Source organism: Hyalella azteca, unplaced genomic scaffold (genome assembly GCF_000764305.2).
Source record: "Hyalella azteca isolate HAZT.00-mixed unplaced genomic scaffold, Hazt_2.0.2 contig10892, whole genome shotgun sequence".
NCBI lineage: Eukaryota > Metazoa > Arthropoda > Malacostraca > Amphipoda > Hyalellidae > Hyalella > Hyalella azteca.
This window is the reverse complement of record NW_025940911.1, coordinates 44269-67870: the sequence shown is the minus strand read 5'-3', so window position 1 is coordinate 67870 and position 23602 is coordinate 44269. Positions and strand designations below refer to the sequence as shown.

General features: G+C 38.0%; 1 protein-coding gene across 1 annotated transcript; it reads right to left on the bottom strand.

Annotated features, from left to right (window-relative positions):
- Positions 1-1102: 1102 nt before the first annotated feature.
- On the bottom strand, positions 1103-22236 carry LOC108665866. Its single transcript, XM_018152675.1, has 18 exons — positions 22231-22236; positions 21698-21905; positions 20912-21084; positions 20405-20546; positions 19784-19881; positions 18850-18984; positions 17877-18061; positions 16993-17217; positions 16428-16647; positions 15762-15881; positions 15013-15172; positions 14231-14396; positions 12889-13023; positions 11982-12046; positions 8355-8475; positions 4136-7688; positions 2074-3534; positions 1103-1700 (listed from the first exon to the last, which is right to left on the bottom strand). The coding sequence occupies exons 1-18, from the start codon at positions 22234-22236 to the stop codon at positions 1536-1538; spliced, it is 7338 nt and encodes a 2445-aa protein (XP_018008164.1). The 3' UTR covers positions 1103-1535.
- Between the last annotated feature and the right edge of the window lie 1366 nt (positions 22237-23602).

The following is a 23602-nucleotide window of genomic DNA, read 5'->3' as shown; positions in this document are numbered from 1 at the left end:
AGAGAAGAATAAGAAAAAACAACAAAAACAGATAATTTGAATTTGTAGGCGTGAATTCAGAGGCTATTTTATCATCATAAATATTTTTGATTAAAAAATTAAGTTGAAATAATTTTTAAAATCCTTTTTAATGCGTGAAATGCCAGTCGAGTCGAAAGCCAATAAGTCTATTTGAATTTAGAATTTTCAGTCAAATATCAGGTTATTCATTTCATCCTAACGATGAATTACTAGTTGATAGCTTGTAATAGTGAGCTGCAAGTATTAATTTTATTAATTTAATTTAAGCACTGGCAATTTTTCAATAGAAACTAGTAAATCAACAATATTGCCTGAATAGTTATTCCTATATTTTGAAAACTTAGTCAATGCTAAAAGTACGATACACATTGCACGAATCTTCAACGTAAGAAACAGATTCAATTTGTGACGAGAAAATGTATTGTACCGATGGTGAGACACCGTTAGTGTTAACAATATTGAGTAAAAATTAAAAACAATCTTATAGCTTCCTATTAAAGCTAAAATTATGCTAGTAGATGAATAAATTTCACCAAGTTCCCAAAATTCTTTAGTATTTTCACCAATTTTTATCAAATAATCCAAGTGAATTATAATAAAAATCCAAGAAATCTAAATAAGTTCAACGACTGTATTATAAGTGGCATAGAAGGATAATTTTGAGAGAGGAAATGCCCAAAGTAGTACGAAAACAACAAATATATACTAATAAAATCCCACACATAACCAAATAATTAGGGTGTCATTGATTGCAAACGTTGCGATGTGCTTCAGAATGAATATAATTTTTAAATAAACTTACCTATACAGGGTTATTCTAAATGATGGGCCCAATTTGATAAATTCTCACTTATTTAAGTGTAAATTCAAAATAAATTATTGATGTGCTGATTGAAAGAAAAAGGCTCAAAGTTTTTATTGAATATATATAAATGTTCAATATAAGTCCCCATTGGCATCTTGATGTTCGAAACTTTTTGACTGAGTCACTTACTGAGCGGGGTAGGACGCATAGGAATGAAGATCTGCATGGCTCTACACTTCTGGCCACCGAGATTCAGTAACAGACGAAATACTTTCTCGTGTGTGGGAAGAGTTTGGCTACCGTTTAGAGATGTTTACCGTGCAGCATAGGGGGGACATATTCAACATTCATAAATGTGTGAAAAAATGGAATTCTTCTCATTCCATTGATGTATAAATTATTCAGTTTAAATTTATAGTTAAATAAAAACGAATTTATTAACTTGGGCTCATCATTTAAAATAATACTGTATCTTAATATGAATTGTACGCATTGCGTCTCAGGTAATTTGATGCGCATCTTTCTCAGACAATTCATACTTAAGATTTCGATAGTAGGGCACATTTAATTTTATTTCATGCGGGTGACTGAAACCTCACATGGAATGATTTTTAAAAGTTTTTGTTTTTCAAAAGTAGTGTCCAATCTCTGCCTAAAGGCACAATTCAATAAACAAGCACAATTTCTTGCATCGCCAGTCAGTGCGACTTTAGTCGCTGAAGAAGATGGTCCTGGGCTTTGCGTCGTGTTGGAAGACGGGCATCCGCCTCTTCTGAGCGTCCGCGCCGAGGGCTGCCTTCATCGCACGCGAGTTAGAGACGTCAAGCTTGCCGTCGAAGTAAACGTTGTTGACGTGCTGCAGCAGCTGCCCCAACTGCGCATTATGCAAGCAATTATTGTTATTATTGAGAAATTTCCACGATATCGTTCGATACGAATTCAGGGTTCAAGTGGATGCTCTAGGGTTCAACAAATTTAGGGTTCAAGCGGATGGAGAAGGTTATACACCAAAGCATAACTACTGTTGGTTACAGCTTGCTTATCTAGCTCAACACGACAACCGGATCGTAATGCCAATCCATTTCTCATCGCTTTCTGGAATGGGAAACTATGGAATATTATTCAAGTAATTTATGACAGACCCATCCACAAAAAGTTCACAATTTTATTCGTAAAAGTATTTCACATGTACGGGTGCAATAAATCAAAATGTATACATCAGTGTTTTTTGGTTGCGAAATGCATACCTTGTCTGACAAATCGCCATCACCACCAGCATATTTGACAACATGATCTCTCATGTTCAGATTCACGTGAACTTGGTTGATTTCGTTGGGCTGGAGGACAAGGGTCTTCTTGAAAGTATCCCACATGTAGTCCATGACCTCGTAGGGGTTCTCTCTTTTACTCAGATCCACTTTGACTTCGTTGAAGGCTTTCAAGATTATAACAAGCATTATGTTGACAAGAATCATGCTATTCATTACTGAAAAGACGAAGAATAGGAGAGGTGACAGCGAGTTTGCCTGTTGCATTTGATCGAAGTCGAATTTACCGAGCATCATTGAGAAGCTTGTCTGGACAGCAGAGAGAATTGAACTGAATTCTGGTAAATTCAAAAAGAAGATGAAGAAGAAGAGGCAGCTGAATGCGAAGAATATGATTACAAAAGCAATGAGAAAATACGACAGCTCATCCCAACACAATGAAATGGTGAGTGCCAGCACGTCCATCCTTTTGTTGAACTGCATGAGTTTAATGAGTTTGAGCAAGGATATAAACATAATAATGCCAAGAATGCACGTATAATATTGGTCCACCAAAACTGGCTGGTCCATTCGCAGATAAGCGTTTCCTTTTGTTTGATTGAACTCATCGGCAATTTCGAGAGTGAGGAGCATCTTGTAAATGTACAAGGCAATTTCCACCCAAGAAAACGACACCAGAAGGAGTTCTGCAATGTTCCAGTACTTGAAGAAGTAGCCGCACCTTTGTTTCTTTATTTCCCACAGCTGCCTCAGGGTGAAGAAAACTGTTGACCCGACGAACAAAAGCTCGCAAAAACGTACGAGGTTATCGCTTAAGCTACTCTCAAGTCGGAGAAGTCGAACAGGCTCGAACCTCCATTTTGTGATCATCCCACCACCTTCGTTGATCTCGAACAAAATCACACACGTCATGAATAAGTTCACATTGGCGTTGTACACAGAGAACTCCAGGAACACAGCTCGCGATCGCTTGTCAATCCATTGAACTTTTTGGAGCTGATCTAGCCTCGCAATAACATCATCTTGATTGCCATTAAGTCTGATAACGTATCCACCAGCTCCATAAGTTCCAAGTCGACCCACAGTTGTGAAGGTTTTTAGTTCGCTTGCTGTTTGATACCTGAACTCAGGGTACTTGCATGAGGCACTAGAGGGATCATCAAGCACCCAACTAGCACAGTAATCCTGGTCATCTTCCAAGAGAAGGTTCCTCATACCTGTGCATTCTTCAATAGTCTCGTTCATCGGGTACGGTACCGAGCAGACGAAGCGGGAGTTGCGTATCTGCCGTAGGATGGGGTATCCTACCATGCGGTTGGCCCTGTCATCCAAGAAGCCTCGTAGGCCATAGGGCGTCTTACCGTTGTACCAGCGCTGCGCTCGCGTTAAGCTCATAATCGTGGACTTTGCATAGCGCCAAAACTGGTCCGTGTTGCGCAGCTAAGGAACAAAAGCATAGAAATATGAGAGAATATTTAACTTCATTCGTAATACAAATTTGCCTTTGTATTCAAATTGATTGGCTTTATCGAACTCAAATAATTTAATTAGATGAATTAAGGTTAAGTATTTAAAATAATTAAATCAATTTTTTTCGGGCGGAAATAATGTAAGATAAAAAGGAAACAAGGTTGTTCAATTAGCAAATATATGCACATGTCCGACGATGAGTTTGAAAAGCACTCCCTACAATTCTTTATTTCTGGGTAATTATACTAAAAGATGTCATCATGAGTAAGAATTAATGACATTTCATACTCTGTGCGAATGATAGAACAGCAAACGCATCATCTCCAAGTAACGATATTCAAATCTACTCGTTGACAACTAAAATTAAGTTTCCTATTAGGAGTCCTCAAATCGAAAAGATATGTAACGGGAGCAGGGTTAATCGATAGTAAGATACATCAGAACAACTGTTGTGTACAGTAACATACAAGGCATGCTCAAAATAAGCGAGATAGACAAGACTCGCAGTTACTGAGACCAACATGGTATGAAATAGAATCTCAACCACAACGGAAAATTTAATTATAGTTACCTCGTACAGGCGCCCGCGTGAAAAATATGGCCTGTCAATGAAGACCGTTTTGAAATTATCTTGCAGCAGGAAGGCGTTGTAGTCCGTCTTGTCGTTAACGATTATGAAGAGCACAGCGAGGAATACGCAATAAATTATGATCCCTCGAACGATGAATTTCATGTCTCGATTTTTGGTGAGTTTAACGCTCAACTTGTTCGTCTTGTCAACATCGTGGGTAGCGCCAATGACTCTGTGAACCTTCCTCACGGTGGACGGGTCCAAGGGACTCATGAAAGCCCATGTTTCATCTTCCTTTAGTTGAGGAAGTTTTTCATCGCAGTCAATGTCCTCAACAGAGTGGTTAGGAGAACAACAAATGCTGCCCAAGCACGAAGCAAACGCCACCTTCAGCCATTGGCTCACCAGAATTGACACCAAGAAGGTAGTGAAGAACGAAGAAAACCATTTGACGGTTGTTATCTCTCCCCAAGTAATTCCATAACTCCAAACGATGAACACGGACCCTGCCATAGCCACAGCACAAGCAACCCATCCAAGTGGCCTCGTCCACCACGGAAGACATTTTAATGCAGGTTTAACCTTTGGTTTGGGTTCTTCTTCATTCTTTTCACTTACTTTTGACTTTTCTGTAGCATCTTCTTCTGGCAATCCTTTTGCAATATATTGCTTTTTTCTTTGCTTTTCGATGGCATCTAGAGCTTGACAACGAATGTTTTTCCTTGGACGAGCTCGTTTGAATACAGCTCCAAGTAGCGACGTAAATGGGAGTAACAGCATGATCGCAATCATGCCTTTGAACATTTGAGACAGAGAAATTGGAACGGGGCCAACGAACGCATATGCATCTATTGGAGACTCTCCTTCCACCTCATAGAACATCGCATTGAGAAGCATGGAAACAAATAGGAACGTCGCGCACACAACGATTCTTTCTTTTCGACAGTAGCGGGAGCCGATTGGACGCAAGAATACCGACATCCAAATATGATCTTGATTAGCGTTTCGATTTACATTGACGTACATCTTCTGCGAAAAAGTAGAAACATCTTCGTTGTAATTGGCGCATAAGAATGTTCTGTCAACCAACCCATCACCGCGATTGAGGGCAAGCCAGGCATTCGTTTCGAAGGTGTACTGCTCAAACTTCTGGAGGTCTCTGAACACAACCCGTTCAAGCTGCCAGCTGTCGTACGGCAACCTGCCTCTATTGTCTAGAAAAACTCTAAGGTAGTGCAAAGGGCCAAGAGGTCTAGACGTTGTCATTACAAATGTGTTCCTGTCGTATCGACGGTAGAGATTCGGGTTTGCTTTGGGCAGGAAACGTACTTCTGTTTCGTCATAATCACCTGATGCAATGAAATATATTTGAGATTCACATGGAGCGTCCGAATCAGGGCCGGTGACGAAAGTAACTTCATAAATGTATTTATCTTCAGGTTTGTTGTCGGGCAAAGCAATAACACCTCTCCTTTCAACATCTTTTTTGTCCTTGTAATGGCCCCAAATCATTGCAATGATGAACAAGACGAAAAGTAATATCAGAGTTATGTATAGTGTGGAATTATCTATGAAGCCCATATTAGCTGTTAAGAAGTCAAAATTCACTTCATTCACAGTCGGTAAAAATCCTGATCCAAACTGGGAAAGATGGTTGGTACCGCATTTTGTATGGGTTGCGTTAGCGGCAAGCACTTTCAAGCCCATGGCTGACCATTGGGTTTGTGTTTCATCATAGAAGTAACAACCAACAATCGTGATTTTGAACCGGTAATTCGTAGCGAATTTTTCATCCAAGTCTTTACGAGTAAAATTTGACGGGTGAGCATTATTGAGAAGTTTTCCAATACCAGCCACAAACCGCCCTGTTCGGTTGTTGTTCGTGTCCGAGTCGATAAACAGAGTGCGGTAATCAGCAATGAAAGGCAACTCTCCAACTAAACCGCTGAAGAGAAACTTTCCGGGAACGGGGAACATTTCATGAGCAACAAGCAGAACGAGGCGTTCGGCAGTTGATGATGGCTGAATAGCGATCATGTAGCCAGCTTGCGGAGCAGTGATATTGAAGTAATGAAATACCAGGGGAACGGCTTTGTTGATATTCTCGCTAACATTCACCATTAGAGGGTTCAAATATATATCGGAATCACGGGGAATTACCACATTTATCAGTTTAGTCGCGTTCGTGACGTTTACCCGCAGGTCGTTGCTGGTTACCACAAGCTCGATTATGCTAGAGTATCTAGCTAATAAAGTTCGAGTTTCTGGATGAAAGTGAGTGATAACAGGCCACGTCAAAAACATCAATCCGAATTCTTCAAGGCAGTCCGAATATTCATTTATGAAGCTTGAAGGGCAAAAGTTCTCAGGTAGAATGACTGAACTATTTTGATCAATTGGAGACAAAATGGTCCTCCCTTTTTTCAAGGTTTCTTCTCCGATTTTTGCGATATTAATCGAAGTACCAGAGGCGGAACGTGTCGTGAAAGTTTGGCCTGTAACTAGTTTTGATAAAACTTGGGTATTAATGGTCTCAACGACAGCATTCATTCGCTTAAGCTGAGAAATACTTTGTCTCTTGGTACTTTCCATTATACTCTGCTTGTAAATATCATGAACATTGTCTGGAATTGCCATGTTTGGGTCATCAGGGACAGCACCGTCATAGTCTAATGCACCGTCGGCAGCAGCCTGTATATCTTTGGGTGGCAGGAGTACTTGAGTTTCGAGAATCGCATTCATACCTTTCATCAAAGCTGTCATTACGTTAAGGGAGCTTTTAACGAACTGTTCATACTCGGAAGCTGAACGAACGGTTATTCCAGGCAAGGAGTGCGCGGTTTTTTCCAATGAAGTAAGGCAATCTTCTCTAGCATCTAATCCAACTGTCATAGAACCAGCTTGACTGCCCAACACAACGGACACTACGCTGTCCAGAACATCGGAGAACACGTTGACTTCGGCGATGCTGGATGGAGGAGCAGAGTTCTTTAGGGATTGAAGTTGGCGCGACTTGGAATCTGATAGTTCGGCTAAAATAGCTTGTTGCTCTTCTAGGTTTTTTTGATTGAACGAGTTGTCTGAGATGTCACTCCAGTTGGCATTTGCTGTGAGAGAGTTCAATGCTTTGATGAACATCGTGAGTTGAATAGAGTCACCTGCTGTGGAAAGAGACGCCAAAATTCCACTCGTATTATAGGCATTCACCATCTCTTTAGTTGGCATGATGGTCGAAACATTACTGACGAAGCACAACGTGAACGCGCCGAATGAGTCAGAGACTTCAACGTACAGGCTGAAATTTCCGTAGGGTAGAACTGCAGACAAGCTGATCTGCTGAGTACTGGCCATTGCTGCTTTGACGGTCTTCCCTTCAATTGTGTGTTCCAAATAGTAGAAATTGTAGGCGGCGATTCCTATCCCCTCAGGGTCTTGCCACTTATCGCACGATATCATGAATTTTGACATGAGACAGTAATAGCCGTTGTCGGATGAAATGGTGCAGTTGCCGCCGATGGGGGGTTTATTTTTCTTAATCGAGATTTGAGAGAATCTGTAAGAAAATGAAGAAAATTTTAATGTGTTTCAAGCCGCAGTGCAGTTAATAGCCTGTTTCTGAATTTAACTGTTATATTATGATAAATATTTTGTCTAATTAATAAATCGAAAAATGCAGTAATATGAAGCAGTTGTTTACTTAGTGACAGTTACTTCAATTTGATACTGAAACAGTGGAACAACTCTTCAAGTTGGAACTCATGTAAAAACAATTTGCAGTAATCAATAAATAAGTAAAAATATAGCATGAAAATAATAATTGGGTAACTCACTAATCAGGTATAAGACGAACCGTAGGGCGAAAAATATCATATGAAATAAATGATCTAATGCAAGCATTTATATAATTCCATCTTATGTATTTTTTTAAGTTCAGCCCCACGTGCCTATTCTCTGTCGCAGGCTAATTCTCAATATACGGAATGAGACGCAGAAGGAACTTTTCATATAAGTTCAAGCCCGTTACCTCAAGGCATCTCATCATAGGCTATCAGGTCACCGATCACTCGGACATGAGAAGCTAGAACGTCACAGGCTCCACATACGCAAAACTGCCACTTTGCTTTAGCATTATTAAATGCAGGCATAATAAAGCTTAGGGTTTTCGACGAGTATATAAGCTTGGCGCTCTAATATAATTTGTATCTGCAAGGTGATTTACCCGATTCGGTTGTCGGAGGTGATGATGGTGAGGCGAACGGTGAACTGTTCTGAGAGTGGATTCAGCACAAACATGGAAGGGGAGATACTGACCGTCACACCGTCGGTTCCCGAGTCGAAACCTGCAAACATGTTGATTGTTGAAAGCAATACAAAATATCTACTTGAAAAATAACTTGAAATCATGAAATACATCACTCAAAATTGGTGTTTTTAGAGTAACCCTGGTCTCGGTTTAGAGTACCCATTCTGCTGGACTTAAAAAAGTATATTTCATAATGCATAAATCACTTTTACTTAATGGATGCAAACATTTTTCGTTACAGTGCCCATATTTCTCTTCCAAAAATTAACCTGGCGATTTTTATAGTAAACGAGCACATTTTGACGCAATACAGAAAGATTGGTGCAGTTCGACAGAAGCTTTTCTTTTATGCAAGTTCAGTTAAAGACATGCTTTTTATTAATAATCTTATTCGTTTTGTCAATGAGTCCAACAAAATTTATTGTTGGCGCCGGGAGATCAAAAAGCAGGTTACCAAATGACATTTTAATGGATTGTGACGTTTTGAAAATTCATTTTTCATTATCAAGCAGGTGAATGTTTTGCAACACTTGAAATTAAACTTTGGAAATGACAGTAGTACAAATCAAGGGTATTTTGGATACAATTTGAAATCCAAGCTTTGAAATCCAAGTCTGGAGGTTGATGGAGAAAATCCAAGTCTGGAGACTCGCTCTTGAAAATGAGCCTCAGCTATCGAAAGATAGATGAAATACAAAGAGATGAAACAATCCACTTTCGAGTACTCTCTGTTTCAGTTTACATGCATTTATCCTTAGCTACATCTTGCTTCACTTTCCGCGGCTTTACGTCATTACGAGTTTCTAATAAATATTAATTAGAAGAATAATCCGAGGATTTTTGCCGGATCGCGGGTTTCTGGCGCGCAGGAACAATCTCGCGATGGAATCTTGTCCCGGTTTCCTCTCAACAATTTGGTAAGAGCAATAGAAGAAAAAATTACCAAGTGAAATGTATGATATATGATCAAGTATTTTTCCGTGAGGTTTAATAGCTAAATAAACGTTTTTTGGCGGCAACGTTTTACAAGTAGTAAAACATGTCTTATTTATACCTCAAGACACAAGGTCCCCGAAGGACTACAAGAACTTGAAACAAGGACCAAGACCAGGGGCCACGACTATAAACTAAAATAACTGCGCTGCAACTTCTCCACGCGCCAACATTTCTTCTCGCTTCGAATCACCGACATGTGGAACAGCCTCCCCGATGACATCGTTGGCGCTCCAAGATGAACGCGTTCAAGAACAGACTAGTTCGGATTTGAAATGCCTAGCACCATATCGAACCCGGTGGAAGTCGAGTAGCTTTTTCAAACTTTCGTCAGTCGTGAAAAGATCCGGTCAAATGACACGATTTCAGATCTTCTGTGAACAAGGCACGAAAAGGAAAAGAATCGGCGACAGGCCACATCAGGCCAACACTGCAGCGCCGAGATTTACGCCATGACTTGTAATTAGCGCATGTGGTAGCTACTCTTAGTGTTCGAAAATCAATGGAATTTTCATAATGTGGTATGAGTAAGGCTTTGGAAAAGATTACAATACTATTTCCCGCTTCTGCTTTGCTTTGTCCGAGTTAATTATTTGATGTCTGATAATGCTTGGGTTTCTGGCGCGCAGGAACAATCTCGCGATGGAATCTTGTCCCGGTTTCCTCTCAACAATTTGGTAAGAGCAATAGAAGAAAAAATTACCAAGCGATATATGATCAAGTATTTTTCCGTGAGGTTTAATAGCTAAATAAACGTTTTTTGGTGGCAACGTTTTACAAGTAGTAAAACATGTCTTATTTATACCTCAAGACACAAGGTCCCCGAAGGACTACAAGAACTTGAAACAAGGACCAAGACCAGGGGCCACGACTATAAACTAAAATAACTGCGCTGCAACTTCTCCACGCGACAAAATTTCTTCTCGCTTCGAATCACCGACATGTGGAACAGCCTCCCCGATGACATCGTTGGCGCTCCAAGATGAACGCGTTCAAGAACAGACTAGTTCGGATTTGAAATGCCTAGCACCATATCGAACCCGGTGGAAGTCGAGTAGCTTTTTCAAACTTTCGTCAGTCGTGAAAAGATCCGGTCAAATGACACGATTTTAGATCTTCTGTGAACAAGGCACGAAAAGGAAAAGAATCGGCGACAGGCCACATCAGGCCAACACTGCAGCGCCGAGATTTACGCCATGACTTGTAATTAGCGCATGTGGTAGCTACTCTTAGTGTTCGAAAATCAATGGAATTTTCATAATGTGGTATGAGTAAGGCTTTGGAAAAGATTACAATACTATTTCCCGCTTCTGCTTTGCTTTGTCCGAGTTAAATATTTGATTTCTGATAATGCTTGCATGCTTTCATTGCTTAGCAAATAGCAATGTTCTGGTGGGAAAATTCTTTATTTCACTGCCCCTAATGCTGCCTGTTCCTACGCTCCTTTAGAAAAGGAAAAGTGGCATTAGTAATAAAAAATTCCTACAATAAACGAAACTACCTCTCCTCGACATGGTACTCAAATATTAATATTTTATTAATAAAATTAATTTAGATATTATTATTAATGTTATTATTAATTTTCAATATTACTAATAATTTTTTAAAGTATTATTTAAAGTATTAAACGAATATTATTGATAAAGTAGGTTTCCTTATAGGATGTGCTCGAATACTCATATAAATCAAAATTATTTGCATATACGAAGGTACTTACTTGCACTGTTTCTAATTATATTCATCAAATTAAAAAATATTCCCTCCAAATGTTCGTATTAACTGTGTACAATCACACAAATGCTATATGAAGGAAATCTCCCCAACAATATATGAATTTGCTGATCTTAAATTTTTAAAACTACTTCATTTTAATGGACAAATTAAGTTGCTAGTGAGATGCTAATAAACTGCTACATAACGTGCAAGTGTGTTCTATAAAATCTATTTATATTGATTCCTAAAAAATTTTAGACATTAAAATATAATTTTAATAAACAAGTTAAAATACTACAGAAAAAGGTGCAGGTATTTCTTGTAACACGCGTTCGTTTCCTCATTCACAATTAACGAAAATACTTCCTCACGTGATACAAATTTCTTAGTAATAAAGTTAGAAGATACTAGTTATGAAAGTACATATTTAAAAACATTAAAAAAAATAACCAAGGGATAAGACTAATAGCAATCACATTCGACGAACTCTATTGCTATTACGAAACGACGAAACTAGCTGTGTGGTGCAGTGGTGATAGAGACTGTCTCGCACCCAGCGCCCGGGTTCGAGTCCCACTGAGGACAAGTTCTACCGGGAAGCTCAGCTCATGGTCAACTCAGCCATTCATCCAACTCTGGTTGATAAATGAGTACCTGGCTTGTCCAGGGTGTTGTGTAATGCAACCAAATGGTTCTGGCGGGTCAGCGAGCCAGTGATGGTCGTGGAACTACCAGTGGCACCGAGGGCCCGGAAAAACTGACCTATCACCCCACCTCCCTAGTCGCCACTGCCAGAATGGGCTATTACAGCAACAACGAACTCTAAACCGTACTCACTTTGCAAGCAGCTGGTCTTGGTCGAGTCACAGTTCGGCTGATCGATGACAATGTAATCGCCGTTTCTGTGTCAGACGCGATAAATTCGTGTGAGTTTTGAAGTTAGTAAATTAAAACATATGGAAATAGAAAATGGTAACTTAAGTACAAGCTCATGTATTTATTTTGGAAGACAATTCATTGATCATCGGTGCGCAGATACAGTGGTAACTCGGTTTTCAAACGCTAGAAAAGTCGATCAAACTTTTATTTCACCATGAACTTAAAATGTTGAACCTCGAATACCGATCATACATTCGTCAGTTAATCTTTCGTTCGCACTCAATGTTTATGATTCGGAATACGAATTGAATGAAACAATGCAATTATCAGAAATTTTATACCTGGGGCCCAAGGAAAAGCCAGCGGTGATGCTAACAGAAACGACTGATGTAATGCTAACAGAAACAATGTATATAGGAATGACTCTTCGAATCGAGAAAGTTGAATTGCCAATAATGAAGAGGGTGCATGTCTACGATCTCACTGTCCCCGACTTCGAAGATTAACATTTGAAATCGGAAATGATGATCAGAGGCCTTTATATTTAACAGAGGAAATGGTGAAGCTACTCTTAGCATACACAAAAGAATACAGCTATGCAAGTAAAAGCATTCGTAAAGCATTTCTTCGTGAAAAGGCTTAGGAATGCTCAGAAACTTTGAAAATAGTTTATTATCTATAATTTGGGATAAACCCGCTTGAATATATATAGTTGCGCATTATAGGGAAGAATCGAGATTTAGTTTACATCAGAAATCACTTGAAGGAATCAAGATATGAAATCACATAAAAAATTATAAATACGTATTGCAGATAGTGGTGATTACGCTATTTTCAAAGCTTGTCTATAAATAATTATACGAACTGTTTCTTGACTTCCCAACTGTAGTAGCGAGTAGTCGTGCAATAGTTGGTACAGTTGCCCACAAGAGTGAGAGGCACCGCTGGGTTCACTAGTTGACCATCGCTCTGCATCAGGCAGAGACTTGGCACAGAACATCTGCAACCAGTGGAATATACTGAGCAACGTCGAGTAAAATAAAACTAAAAAAATAATATACATTTTTAAAAACGTCGTATAAAATTGCAATGAAAAAAATAATTGAAAAGACCTTCAATGTACAAAAATGGTATCTGGTGCACTTATCTCGTATGATGACATACAAGAAACTCGTATGGTAGAAGCGTCAATAGGAAATATTCTTTCAAATGATATCCTCGACGGATTGACTTGTCACGGCAATAGTTAGGATGTGTTCTGTATAGGAAACATTTTCGGCTACATTGTAAATTTTTTTATCCATCGGACCATGGTATTCTCCATTGAATTTAATTAAAGTCCTGTCGGGTCCTCCTCCTCCTCCTCAACCCACAACACAATTATACGCAATGCACCTGTTTTCGTGTCATACTGTCTCTTCATTTTCTCATATTTTATGGCAATTTTGTGCCGCCTCTCATATTTTACTCACTTCCCTAGTGGCATTGCACACTTCTTGAGGCATTTTATAGCTTAAAGACAAATAATTATAAGAAATTATTTTGCAATATGTAAGAATTGCTGTTACGAAATATTAAATAATACAGCTCAAATCGAACTCGTCAACTTCTGACGCGCATTAAAGGAATCATTTTGAGACGGCTCAGTTATATACTTCCTTACTAAAGGATATATATAGACCACTAGTATGCCATATCCATAAAGCGATGTGTTGGTCCATTTAGGCTATTGGATCCATTATAAGGCAATTGGATCCAAAAAGGCAATCATTGAGGTTTAACAAAAAATTGTTAAGAATCTTATGAAGGTTAATGTCAGTTTAATACAGTCTCCGTTAGCGACGACATGAATAATTATACGATGCGATTGTTCTGTAAAATGATTTGTCATGTGGTTCTTCGAGTCTTCTCCTACGCTTTTACTTGATGCAAGTAAAGAAATTAGTCCCGCATAACCGTTATTTGTTATTTATTTTCAGCTCCATAGTACCAAAAACATCGACCCACCGAACTTATATTTTTATCATAAAATTACTGCTCAAAATGATTATAAATTCCAAGATATTTTAATATTGACCAGAATATTCATTTTATTCTTATTTCTAAATGGTATAGTTATCATGTACTGAACTAAGTATCTGGAATACGTACATTTAGCTGAATGGAAATTTCGTTTATTTCGATTAAACGGAACGAATGTCACTTGCCTGATGGCCACCTCAGGAGGCGGTTGAGCCACCACTTTGATCTCTAGAGTGGCTGCAGCGCGTCTCTCATCCTTCTGTACGACAACCGTGAACTCGAACGTTGCGTCGGCCAGATAAAATGAAGAAACCTGGAAGCTCAGCATCGAACCATTGTAAGAAAGCATGCCTGCACGAGCAAAGTATTTTTATTGTTACTTAGGGTAGCTTGTTCCTTCGAACTTAGTCGTCAAGCTTTAAAATAAATTGTTGTATTCATCGTGCATACCAACAAATTTATTCTGACACGTTTTTTTGCGATAGGTGTCGGGTTATCAGAGATTATTACAGTAAGGTATAATTGTAGAATAAATTAAACCCAAAACCATCAACTCTGTTATTTTTTTCCGATGAGAGAAACTATCCTGACAGAATTGATAGCTGCCATAATCGACCGTGATACGTACTTGTCAGCGCTCTACCACATGCACACAATCTCGGGAGCTCATGACACTGTGGAACATACACGGACTACACGGACTACACGGTACATATACTATGAAACATACATAGACTACACGGTGCACATACACTATGAAACATACACCGACTACACGGTACATATACTATGAAACATACATAGACTACACGGTGCACATACACTATGAAACATACACCGACTATACGGTACATATACTGTAAAAATTTTTTCCCCTTTTGTTAGGAAATGATATCAATTTGTATGACTGATACAGTGATAGAGACGTAGTCCACCAGCACCCTGAAGCTCGCCCACGGTCACCTACCAGGGCCCACGCCGAAGCATCCTCCGCCAGTTTTGCCGACTGCCGTCTTGGGGTCTGGGATGGGCTGCGTGTTGACTGGAAGGGGAAAGTTGTTCGCATCCACCTGAAGTTTTTCCGCAGACGGCAGCACTTGTCGGCAATACCATTTTACGTTCGTGAACTGCAAACCAACCATAATTTCTTTAAGGTAGCAAGGATGTCCGTCAGGTCACCACGGGCCAATGATTTGAAATTTTGGCACGACATAACAATCTTACATAGATAATTTCGACAATATATAGATTAAGTACTGAATTAGCATTCTTCGTAATAGAACAACAGAATCTGTACTGAAAAAAGATGTTCTTAAAATTTGAGCTATAGCTCAAATTTAAACCTACGAGAGAAATCACCTTCGAAGCTATAGCATTTATATAGGTGCATGAAATACATGAACATTTTGAAAAGAAAATATTGAAATCTAAATGATTATTTTCAACGAAATCTAGATACAGATAAATAAAATAACTTTATAAACCATATTGTTGGAATATGGAATAATCTAACCAAACCTAACCTAGCCTTACCTAACCTAACCTAACCTAACCCAGTCTCAATCCGAATTGAAAAACACGTAAATTTTCAATCATAGTCTAGTTAAATCGATAACCAGTCCCAAACCGAATTGAGAAACACGTAAAATCTAAGCCATAATCTGGTTAAATTGTTACCAAGTCCCTAACTGAATCAATGATCATAGAATGGCTGACCGGCACGCCGGGCTCGTCGGGGTCGACGCTCTCCGTGCCGGGTTTGAGGTCGAGGCTCTGCATGAACGCGCGACTCGTGCTCGTGATGCCACCAGGAAGAATGCTGGCGCTCAGGTTACTCTGCGTAACGTATTTAAATTCAAATTAAATAAGTAATGATATTATTGTAGAATTTGTCAAAAGCTTCTTCTACGCTTTAACCATTTGCGATTGATATTAAAAATCTTCCAAAACTTTCAGAACTGAGCGATCTGGAATATGTCTCACACCGTCACCTTATCGTTTGATTTGACAAGATGATGAATGCGTTTTATACCGGTCAAGTCTCATTTCAGAGAGCGATGATTAGGTCTTAGTTTATGAATAATCAGAAGAATACTTTTGTAATTGTGTCTATTCGTTTGTTGAAATTTATTACTTATATATTGTAAAAGTGGCCATTTCACCAAACTTCAAACGGGAGTAGCGGAATCTGTCAACCTGGTAAAAATATCGAATGAGCAAATATTCCTTCGCTTGCATGCATGCTCTGATAAAGCAAATTAGATTGTGACCGAGACAGGTAAATGTTGGAACACCATAACTCACTCAGATTACCTGAATCTGTGAGCAAGGAAACCATCATTCGAGATTGACATATAGGTGAGTTAGAAAGGTATTACTTACCCGAATGACCTGGTAGTACGTGAAGTCACTCCTCACGAGCGACACTATCTTGCTGGCCTGAATATCGACAGTGTATGTGAATTTGTAGAAGCCGATGTCTAGAAAGAGAGCATCCAGAATAAGTGTCGTGTAATTCCAAGAGCTAACAATTCCCTCTATCGGCTTCTCTGCTAACGCCTGGCCTGTTGTGCCGTTGACCATTGTTACAGTCCAGTATCGTCTGAAAAATATAAATACTCTAATTAACTTTTTTGCACATCCTCAATAAATATTAGATTCGAGACATTTGCCTTAATATAGTAGTAGGTGCTTATATACTACTCTATATTATGCCGTATTTATCAAAAATAACTAAAAACTTTGTCCGACGATCGGCAGAAATAAAAAAAAGTTATTGCGATACGTTTTCAACTGTCTCTTCTATTGCTTGCAAGTCGCGAAAGCGTCTAGCAACATAAAAAAGCACGCGCATTGTCAAAACGTTCGGTTTTTCTAGGAACATGTCCAGTTGGACTCATAAGTTAAAGATAACTGATGATTTAGGTCCGTTTAACTGTGCACTAACTTTACAGTGACGGTCCTGTTGCATTCGATGATGGTGTTCGACTGGACCCGTATAGGGAGACTTTTGATCTGTGTTGGCGCGTTGTACACCTGCTTTACTGAGTCCGCGATGCTCACGTTGGGCATCTTGCAGGGGATGTCAGCCACCACCACAACCAGCTGAGACGTCAGTGCGTTTAGACTTAGGTCATAGGCGAGCCCCGATACCGTGAAGATGCCTTCCTGCCTGCAATTAAAATTACGATGAAAGGTAAGCGTGAGTAAGTTGTTGCTCATCACTCGATCATGAGGCCAAAGAAATCGATGAACTGCTCATGGGTTTGGCTCATTTTTGATAGGAGTTAAGCGTAGATGGGCTATCGCCTACGATCATTCTGAGATTAAGTTATTGAAATATCATCACAGACCGTGAAACTTATATAGTTTCAAAATAGCGGTTAACAGTATGCAGTTTTTTTTGTCAGTCGAGAACTACAGGTAAACGCGCTCTTTGATGAGATTTTGACTAAAGTTCGAACGAAAATTACGATATCGTTTTTTCAAAAAAGGTTTGTATACAAATTTACTTATGGAATATCTATTCTTCATGATTTTGGTGCTTTTTATGATCATTTGATAAACTATAGTGGCAGATCCAACGCTGAAAAAATAATATTTGAAATGCTTATTATATAGTTAAACAATGATCATCGTGGGACATTAAGATATCCATACTGCCTGCACGCTAAGTAGTTTTTCTATCCTTAAGCAATGTTTTTTCAATTTTAAAGTGCATTTGTGAACCATAAATTAAAAAAAAATACAGTTTTTGCAGAGACTCAATGTTATTAAAGAGATTAAGCAGACACTAAAAATGTATTAAGCCTCAAAATTAAGGTTACGTACATGTAAGTATGGTTCAAGATCTGATTTGAGGTGATAGTTCCTCTGAAGGGGAGTTCCGGGAACCCCATCCAACACGTGGCTTGGTCTCCGTAGGTTTCTTCTGTTGAGTTATCCCCCCAGTTGATCATCAGGCAAGAAATCGGGGTAAGGATCTCAAAGTTTGAGATCACCGGTTTCGACACATTCTGTTACGAATTAATAGTAATCAGAGCCGGAAGCAGGGTTATGAAATTCGTCACCTAGCCTGATCATATTATATTTATGAAATAATAATAGATAACATGATGATACCAGTGAAAACATAACTAACTTAATCTATGATGTATGTCATATTCTCTATTTCTTCTAATCACCAACTAATCTTCTTGTCAGAATTATATACTTATTGTTGATGGAGAGATATTTACGAATGACTAAGGATTATCAAAATAATATGATTAACTGGAAAAAGGTCAAAACCTGACCTATAGTATAAATGTGGATATAGCGGTCACCCAGCCGTGACTCAACTAATACAGTAAACATAATTTTCTGATATCTCAATACATTATGTTGGATGTCTTAACCCTATATAGTCAAAAGCATTCCATGCAAATGGCGAGAATACCCGGATAATAATTTATCCGATGTTAGCAGAGAAATAATAAATATATTTTTCTAATATTTTTCGTTGCCACTATAGTTTATCAAATGAAAAATAAAAGAACAGACGTAGCGTTTATTCTGTAAAATTGGATTGTATTAGTCTGTATTATATGTTTTGTATTGTGCAATAGTCAGTATTGTACTGATAATTTAACTTTGTACATACGGTACAGAAGTAGCAATTAGTCTTAAATTGTATTGCATTGTATTGTATTAGTCTGTATTATATGTATTGTATTGTAAAATTGTCAGTGTTGTATTGATAATTATATAACTGCTTACTTATGTATATTAACGAAATATCTGTGCTACGTAACGTTCTACTCACCACTGATCCCAGCGCTCCGTCGTCGGATAAAGAGAACCCAGCGATTTTGTCAACAAATGTGACGTTAATGGGTGGTCCCGTCACCCAGCCTTGCTTGGTGTTGTACGCGCCCACGATGAACGTTACTGGCCCCACCTAGGATGCATTATTTCTGAATAAATTTCATATATTTTTAATGTGATTATTCTTAACCAAATTAAATATATGTATGTATATGCTAAATGTACATGCATTAAATGTAAATTTCAATGATAGAGCACACACAATTCACAATTTTAGCAATTGTTGGAAATGGTCATAAAAATTCCGAAAAATAATTAGCATTCGTTACTAAATAGACGCGTACCAGGTTGTATAAATGACGAATGATGAATATGACTAATACTAAATATTTTATTTTTACGAGTAAAGGGCAAATAATATTGTTCTCCTCTGCGGGCTTTCTTCAACATATTTATTGAAGATTCATTAACTCTCTTCAGTCATTAAAATTACTTTCTTAAATTATATCAATTCCAACGCGATTCCATACAAAAAACAGTTCAACCAATTTAGAGTGATGTCCCTCGAGGACTCTGTTTTTTCGAATCATTTGAAAGCTTTCAGAATTATTATATTTGAAACAGTTTTGGAAATAATTTCATTCGATAAACTGAAGCTGGAATTACCCCTTCATTCGTCTCTGCAGTAACTTTTTGTAACGTAACATTCAAGATTTATCAGAATTATTGTGCCATTTAATGTACCTGCAATATTTAGTTTTCCTCCGGACTTCATAAGTCACTAAAAATGCTACTTCGCATCCACGTTGGTTTTATTATCATGAATGAATTATAAAAAATCACTCCTAACCAATCTACTTAAACTTTCAAGTCGCTTGGGATCTTACCGAATTTTATAAGAGCAGGGTAATGCAAGAGTAGGTTCTACTTACCGCAGGGTAGGTGAGGTTGAATTTATAGCCAGGAACGTAGTCAACGATTTGCTCCTGCTTGGTTGGTAAAATGTAAAGTCGCCACTGCAGAGGCGTACCTATGGAAAAATATGCTCCTAATTTTTCTTCTCTTTAAATTAGGATAAATAATTGTTTTTCAATCATTGTTTCAATTAAATCATTGTTCATTTATGTGATAAATCATTGTTTTTAATATTACACAAATACGTGTAAAAAGTGAGATCAACTTATCAATAAACTGTAAATGAATTTGGAAATATGAACGTGTATTAATATGTACCCTAATGATGAATAAACTTAAATTTGTTAACGGATTCAACACTCAACTTGAAGTCATACTAATTTTTGTGCATGAAAAATTAGTGGGAAAAATAAGCAATTTTAATGGAACCGGAAATATGACCTTAAACCAGTATTATTCTGAAAAAAACAATCCATTCTCCATTTTTATTTGGAGAGACATTCTTCTCTCTCTCATTTTCGAGACAATACACGTGTTAGAAATAACATGGTAGCACTCCACTAGAATCACATACCAGTCAACATGCTCAAGGACGGCTATATGTCGGCTATATACACAGTATGGCTGAGTATGCATACCTGTCAAGGTGCTCGGAGTGACCAGGGTTGTCAAGTTCGCAACATAGATGTCCTTAGCTGGCCCGGTACCAGGTAGTTCTATCCCGTTCATTACCCACGTGACCACTCCTCTCACGTCCCGAATACCTTCCATTACCTGGATCTGTGGAGCAAAACGACATTTCAGTGCAAGTAAATGCAAAAGAGAGAAAATTGAAAGCAGAATTTAGGTACCTATAAATTCCATGAATTTGGGTTCTTGAACATGAATCCAAGCGTGACTTGGATAAGTTTTGCAGCAGTAATCACGGCATGAATCATCTTGGCTTCATCATGTGATCAGATGACTGAAGATATCGCTGCAAGCTATAATTGGCTACGACTCTACATGCCTTGGTAGGATTACTGCTACAAACTCATGCCTCACTACTAGTAAATAATATAAAAAATTCTCGTTCAGGCATGCAAATGTCAAATGAGCTACTAAATGCAAAAAAGCACAGCCTATTTCTAATCGAACGACCTCACCTGTACAGGGTTGAGCGACGAGTTGGACACTTCGTTGGAAAGTTTGACGTGCAGAGTGTAGTTGCCGCCGCGTGTTGGCTGCAGCAAGTAACCCAGCTTTAGCTCCTTGGGGGCACCGCTGGCCCCGCCTGGGGAGGCGCCGTCGAATGTGCCGAAGGTTTCCACCCGAGGCGCTGAGATATTCGTCAATTGCTCCAGTTAATTTGAAAATAATTTAATCCAGTTTTATTGAAAATAATTATCAATAATTATAAAAAATTGAAATTCCTATGATCATTTAATTGCTTAAAGAGCAAATAAATAAAGAATTTACAAGAGAGTAAAATGCACTTGAATATTTTCCTCATTAATGGTAACGTCAACTTCTTGTGTTTTACATATGGGGATTTTTGAATCATTGAATTGCTTTTGGAAAATATTTTGTATTCAGGTATTTTGCATATCGATTTTTTATTGATTGCTCCGTTTAGTTTACGATCTTTATATCTTTCTGTATAGCAGAGGCACGAATCATACGGAGTGAAATTATGATAACACTATTCTCTAGAATAAGACAAAATAAGGCATTACTATAATACCTTGTTTATTATGTTATGCATCTTCAAGGCTAGAAAATTATCTGAAGCAAGTAAAATTGTACATTAAATGTTCTAAAACTGTTAATTATAATTTCAATTCAATCGACAGTTTGAGGGTTTGACATCATAGGAGGAAGGATCAATGGAGGAGTTTCAGTATTACGATTTGAAATTGTTCTAGAGATATAGAATATATTTTCTATCTCACCAACAAAGATGTCGCTGAGGTAGGTAGAACCGGTAATGTTCGCTTCGTAGGCAATTTCTACGGTGAGATTCCATGGAGGATGAGCTGCACTTGGGAAGGTTAGGTTCACCGTGAAGAAAGGCTCGATGTTGTAGCATGGACAGCTCACGGTTGCTACCCATGTATTCGTCACCTCAGGTACCACGTGCACCAGCGTCGAAAATGTCACCTAGAAAATTGTTTGCATGTTAATTTACATTGTATTATGAAGAATTATTTTTTTGATCTTGACTATCAACTTGGCTAGTTAAATACTAATAATATGTAGTGCAGTAGTGGCAATGTTACATAGATTCGTTATAGGCATTGACATCGTTAATTTGAAGAAGAAGATCACGAGTCTATTCGTTATTTTCTTTCCATAGTGAAATATTAGGCTTGTTGATTGGGAAATTCCAAGATTTTTCAACAAATTATTTAGCAGGGCCAAAGTTCGGACGATGTTATTTTGCCAATAGCGAAATATTCCTAAACTAGTCACTTTAATGATTTACGCTCATCAAAAACATCAAAACGGAAAAAGTTCTATTACGTTTCCCAAAAGATTCTTGGCGTAGCCTGTGATGGTGTATGCGCCCTCTAATGCGTAGTTCAATGGAACCGTCCAGTTGAAGGGTGAAGTCTCAGCGTCTGAAAAAATTTTTACGGGGATAAATACATTTTTATTCCTTAGAGCTTGAATTTCCTGAATTAATTTGCTATTAATGGCATGTATTTCTTCACTTTTGAACAAGCCTTTATTTCAGTAGGTTGTATAAATGATCCTCGGTAAATAAGTGGGCCTTTTACTTTAAATAAGACGTTTAAGATCGAAGGAAATGTCAAGTCGTGTAGTAACACAGCGCGATTAACTGCAGCAATACATAGGGCCTACATTTGGTCCCGAATTTGTTTCTTTTAGATCGATGACGAAGAACAAAGCATTGTTTGCTCAGTGATTTTACAATATGAATAGTATGAGAAAATTTTTTGGTTCCCGTTCCATTGTTAGGAATAAGAGGGTGGAAAACGTCATTACTTCGACTTCAGATGACATTTTCAATGGTAAATTTTTAAATTTTCGATTCTTAATTTTTTATATGAGTTTGGAGGGAAAGCTGAAAAGTTTTATACGGTTCTGTAATTTCCGCCTGAAAATATGAACTATTTATATCTTAGGTTATCAATATAACTATATAAGATGAGTTAAAATTTTAGCTTAAAAAATACGTTTTAGACCCTCATGGTTCTTTGTCTCACGTCAATAATGTAAATAAATAGGCGTTCAATACCATTTATCTAGTCGTCATCTGATTTCCAGCGAGGCGCTTAAACGAATTAATTTCAAATGTCCATTACTTTTTGGTGTAAAATAATCATGTTTGAGTAGAGGCATTCACATCAATATTGCGTCTTACCTGTGATGATAGGGAAAACCTTACGAGATGTTAGTCTTGAAGTCATATTGAACAGAACTCAAATTCAAACTCGTACAAGAACAGAAAACTGTTTTAACAACCCCTGGTCGATGATCGGATTTACTTAATATAGAGTGATATACAGTCAGAACATAGATAATTCTTTACAACGCTAGAATAATTATAATAAATTCATCTTTAAACTCGGTGACTATGGTGAGGATTATTTTCATGATTGGTCTTTGGTTGAAAGCGTTTTACATTTAATCACCATTTGCTGTCTTCTATATAAATAAATGCTCATAAAACTAGTATTTAGTTCTATTGCATCTGAAACACGTAGCGTACTGATATCTAGAAATATTCTAGGGAAGAGCAGCTTCATAATAATATTATCTTTATGCAGCATGCCGAAAGAAAAGACATAGAATAGTGTAGTGTACGCATGTAGTTGTGATCAATAAAAGTG

Excerpts from the sequence above, each read along its gene's own strand:
- LOC108665866 (XM_018152675.1), bottom strand. Across the intron at positions 21,085-21,697 it reads CCTCAGCGACATCTTTGTTG|CGCCTCGGGTGGAAACCTTC; the intron begins GTGAGATAGAAA and ends CGAATATCTCAG. Across the intron at positions 18,062-18,849 it reads ACGGAGCGCTGGGATCAGTG|AATGTGTCGAAACCGGTGAT; the intron begins GTGAGTAGAACG and ends AATTCGTAACAG.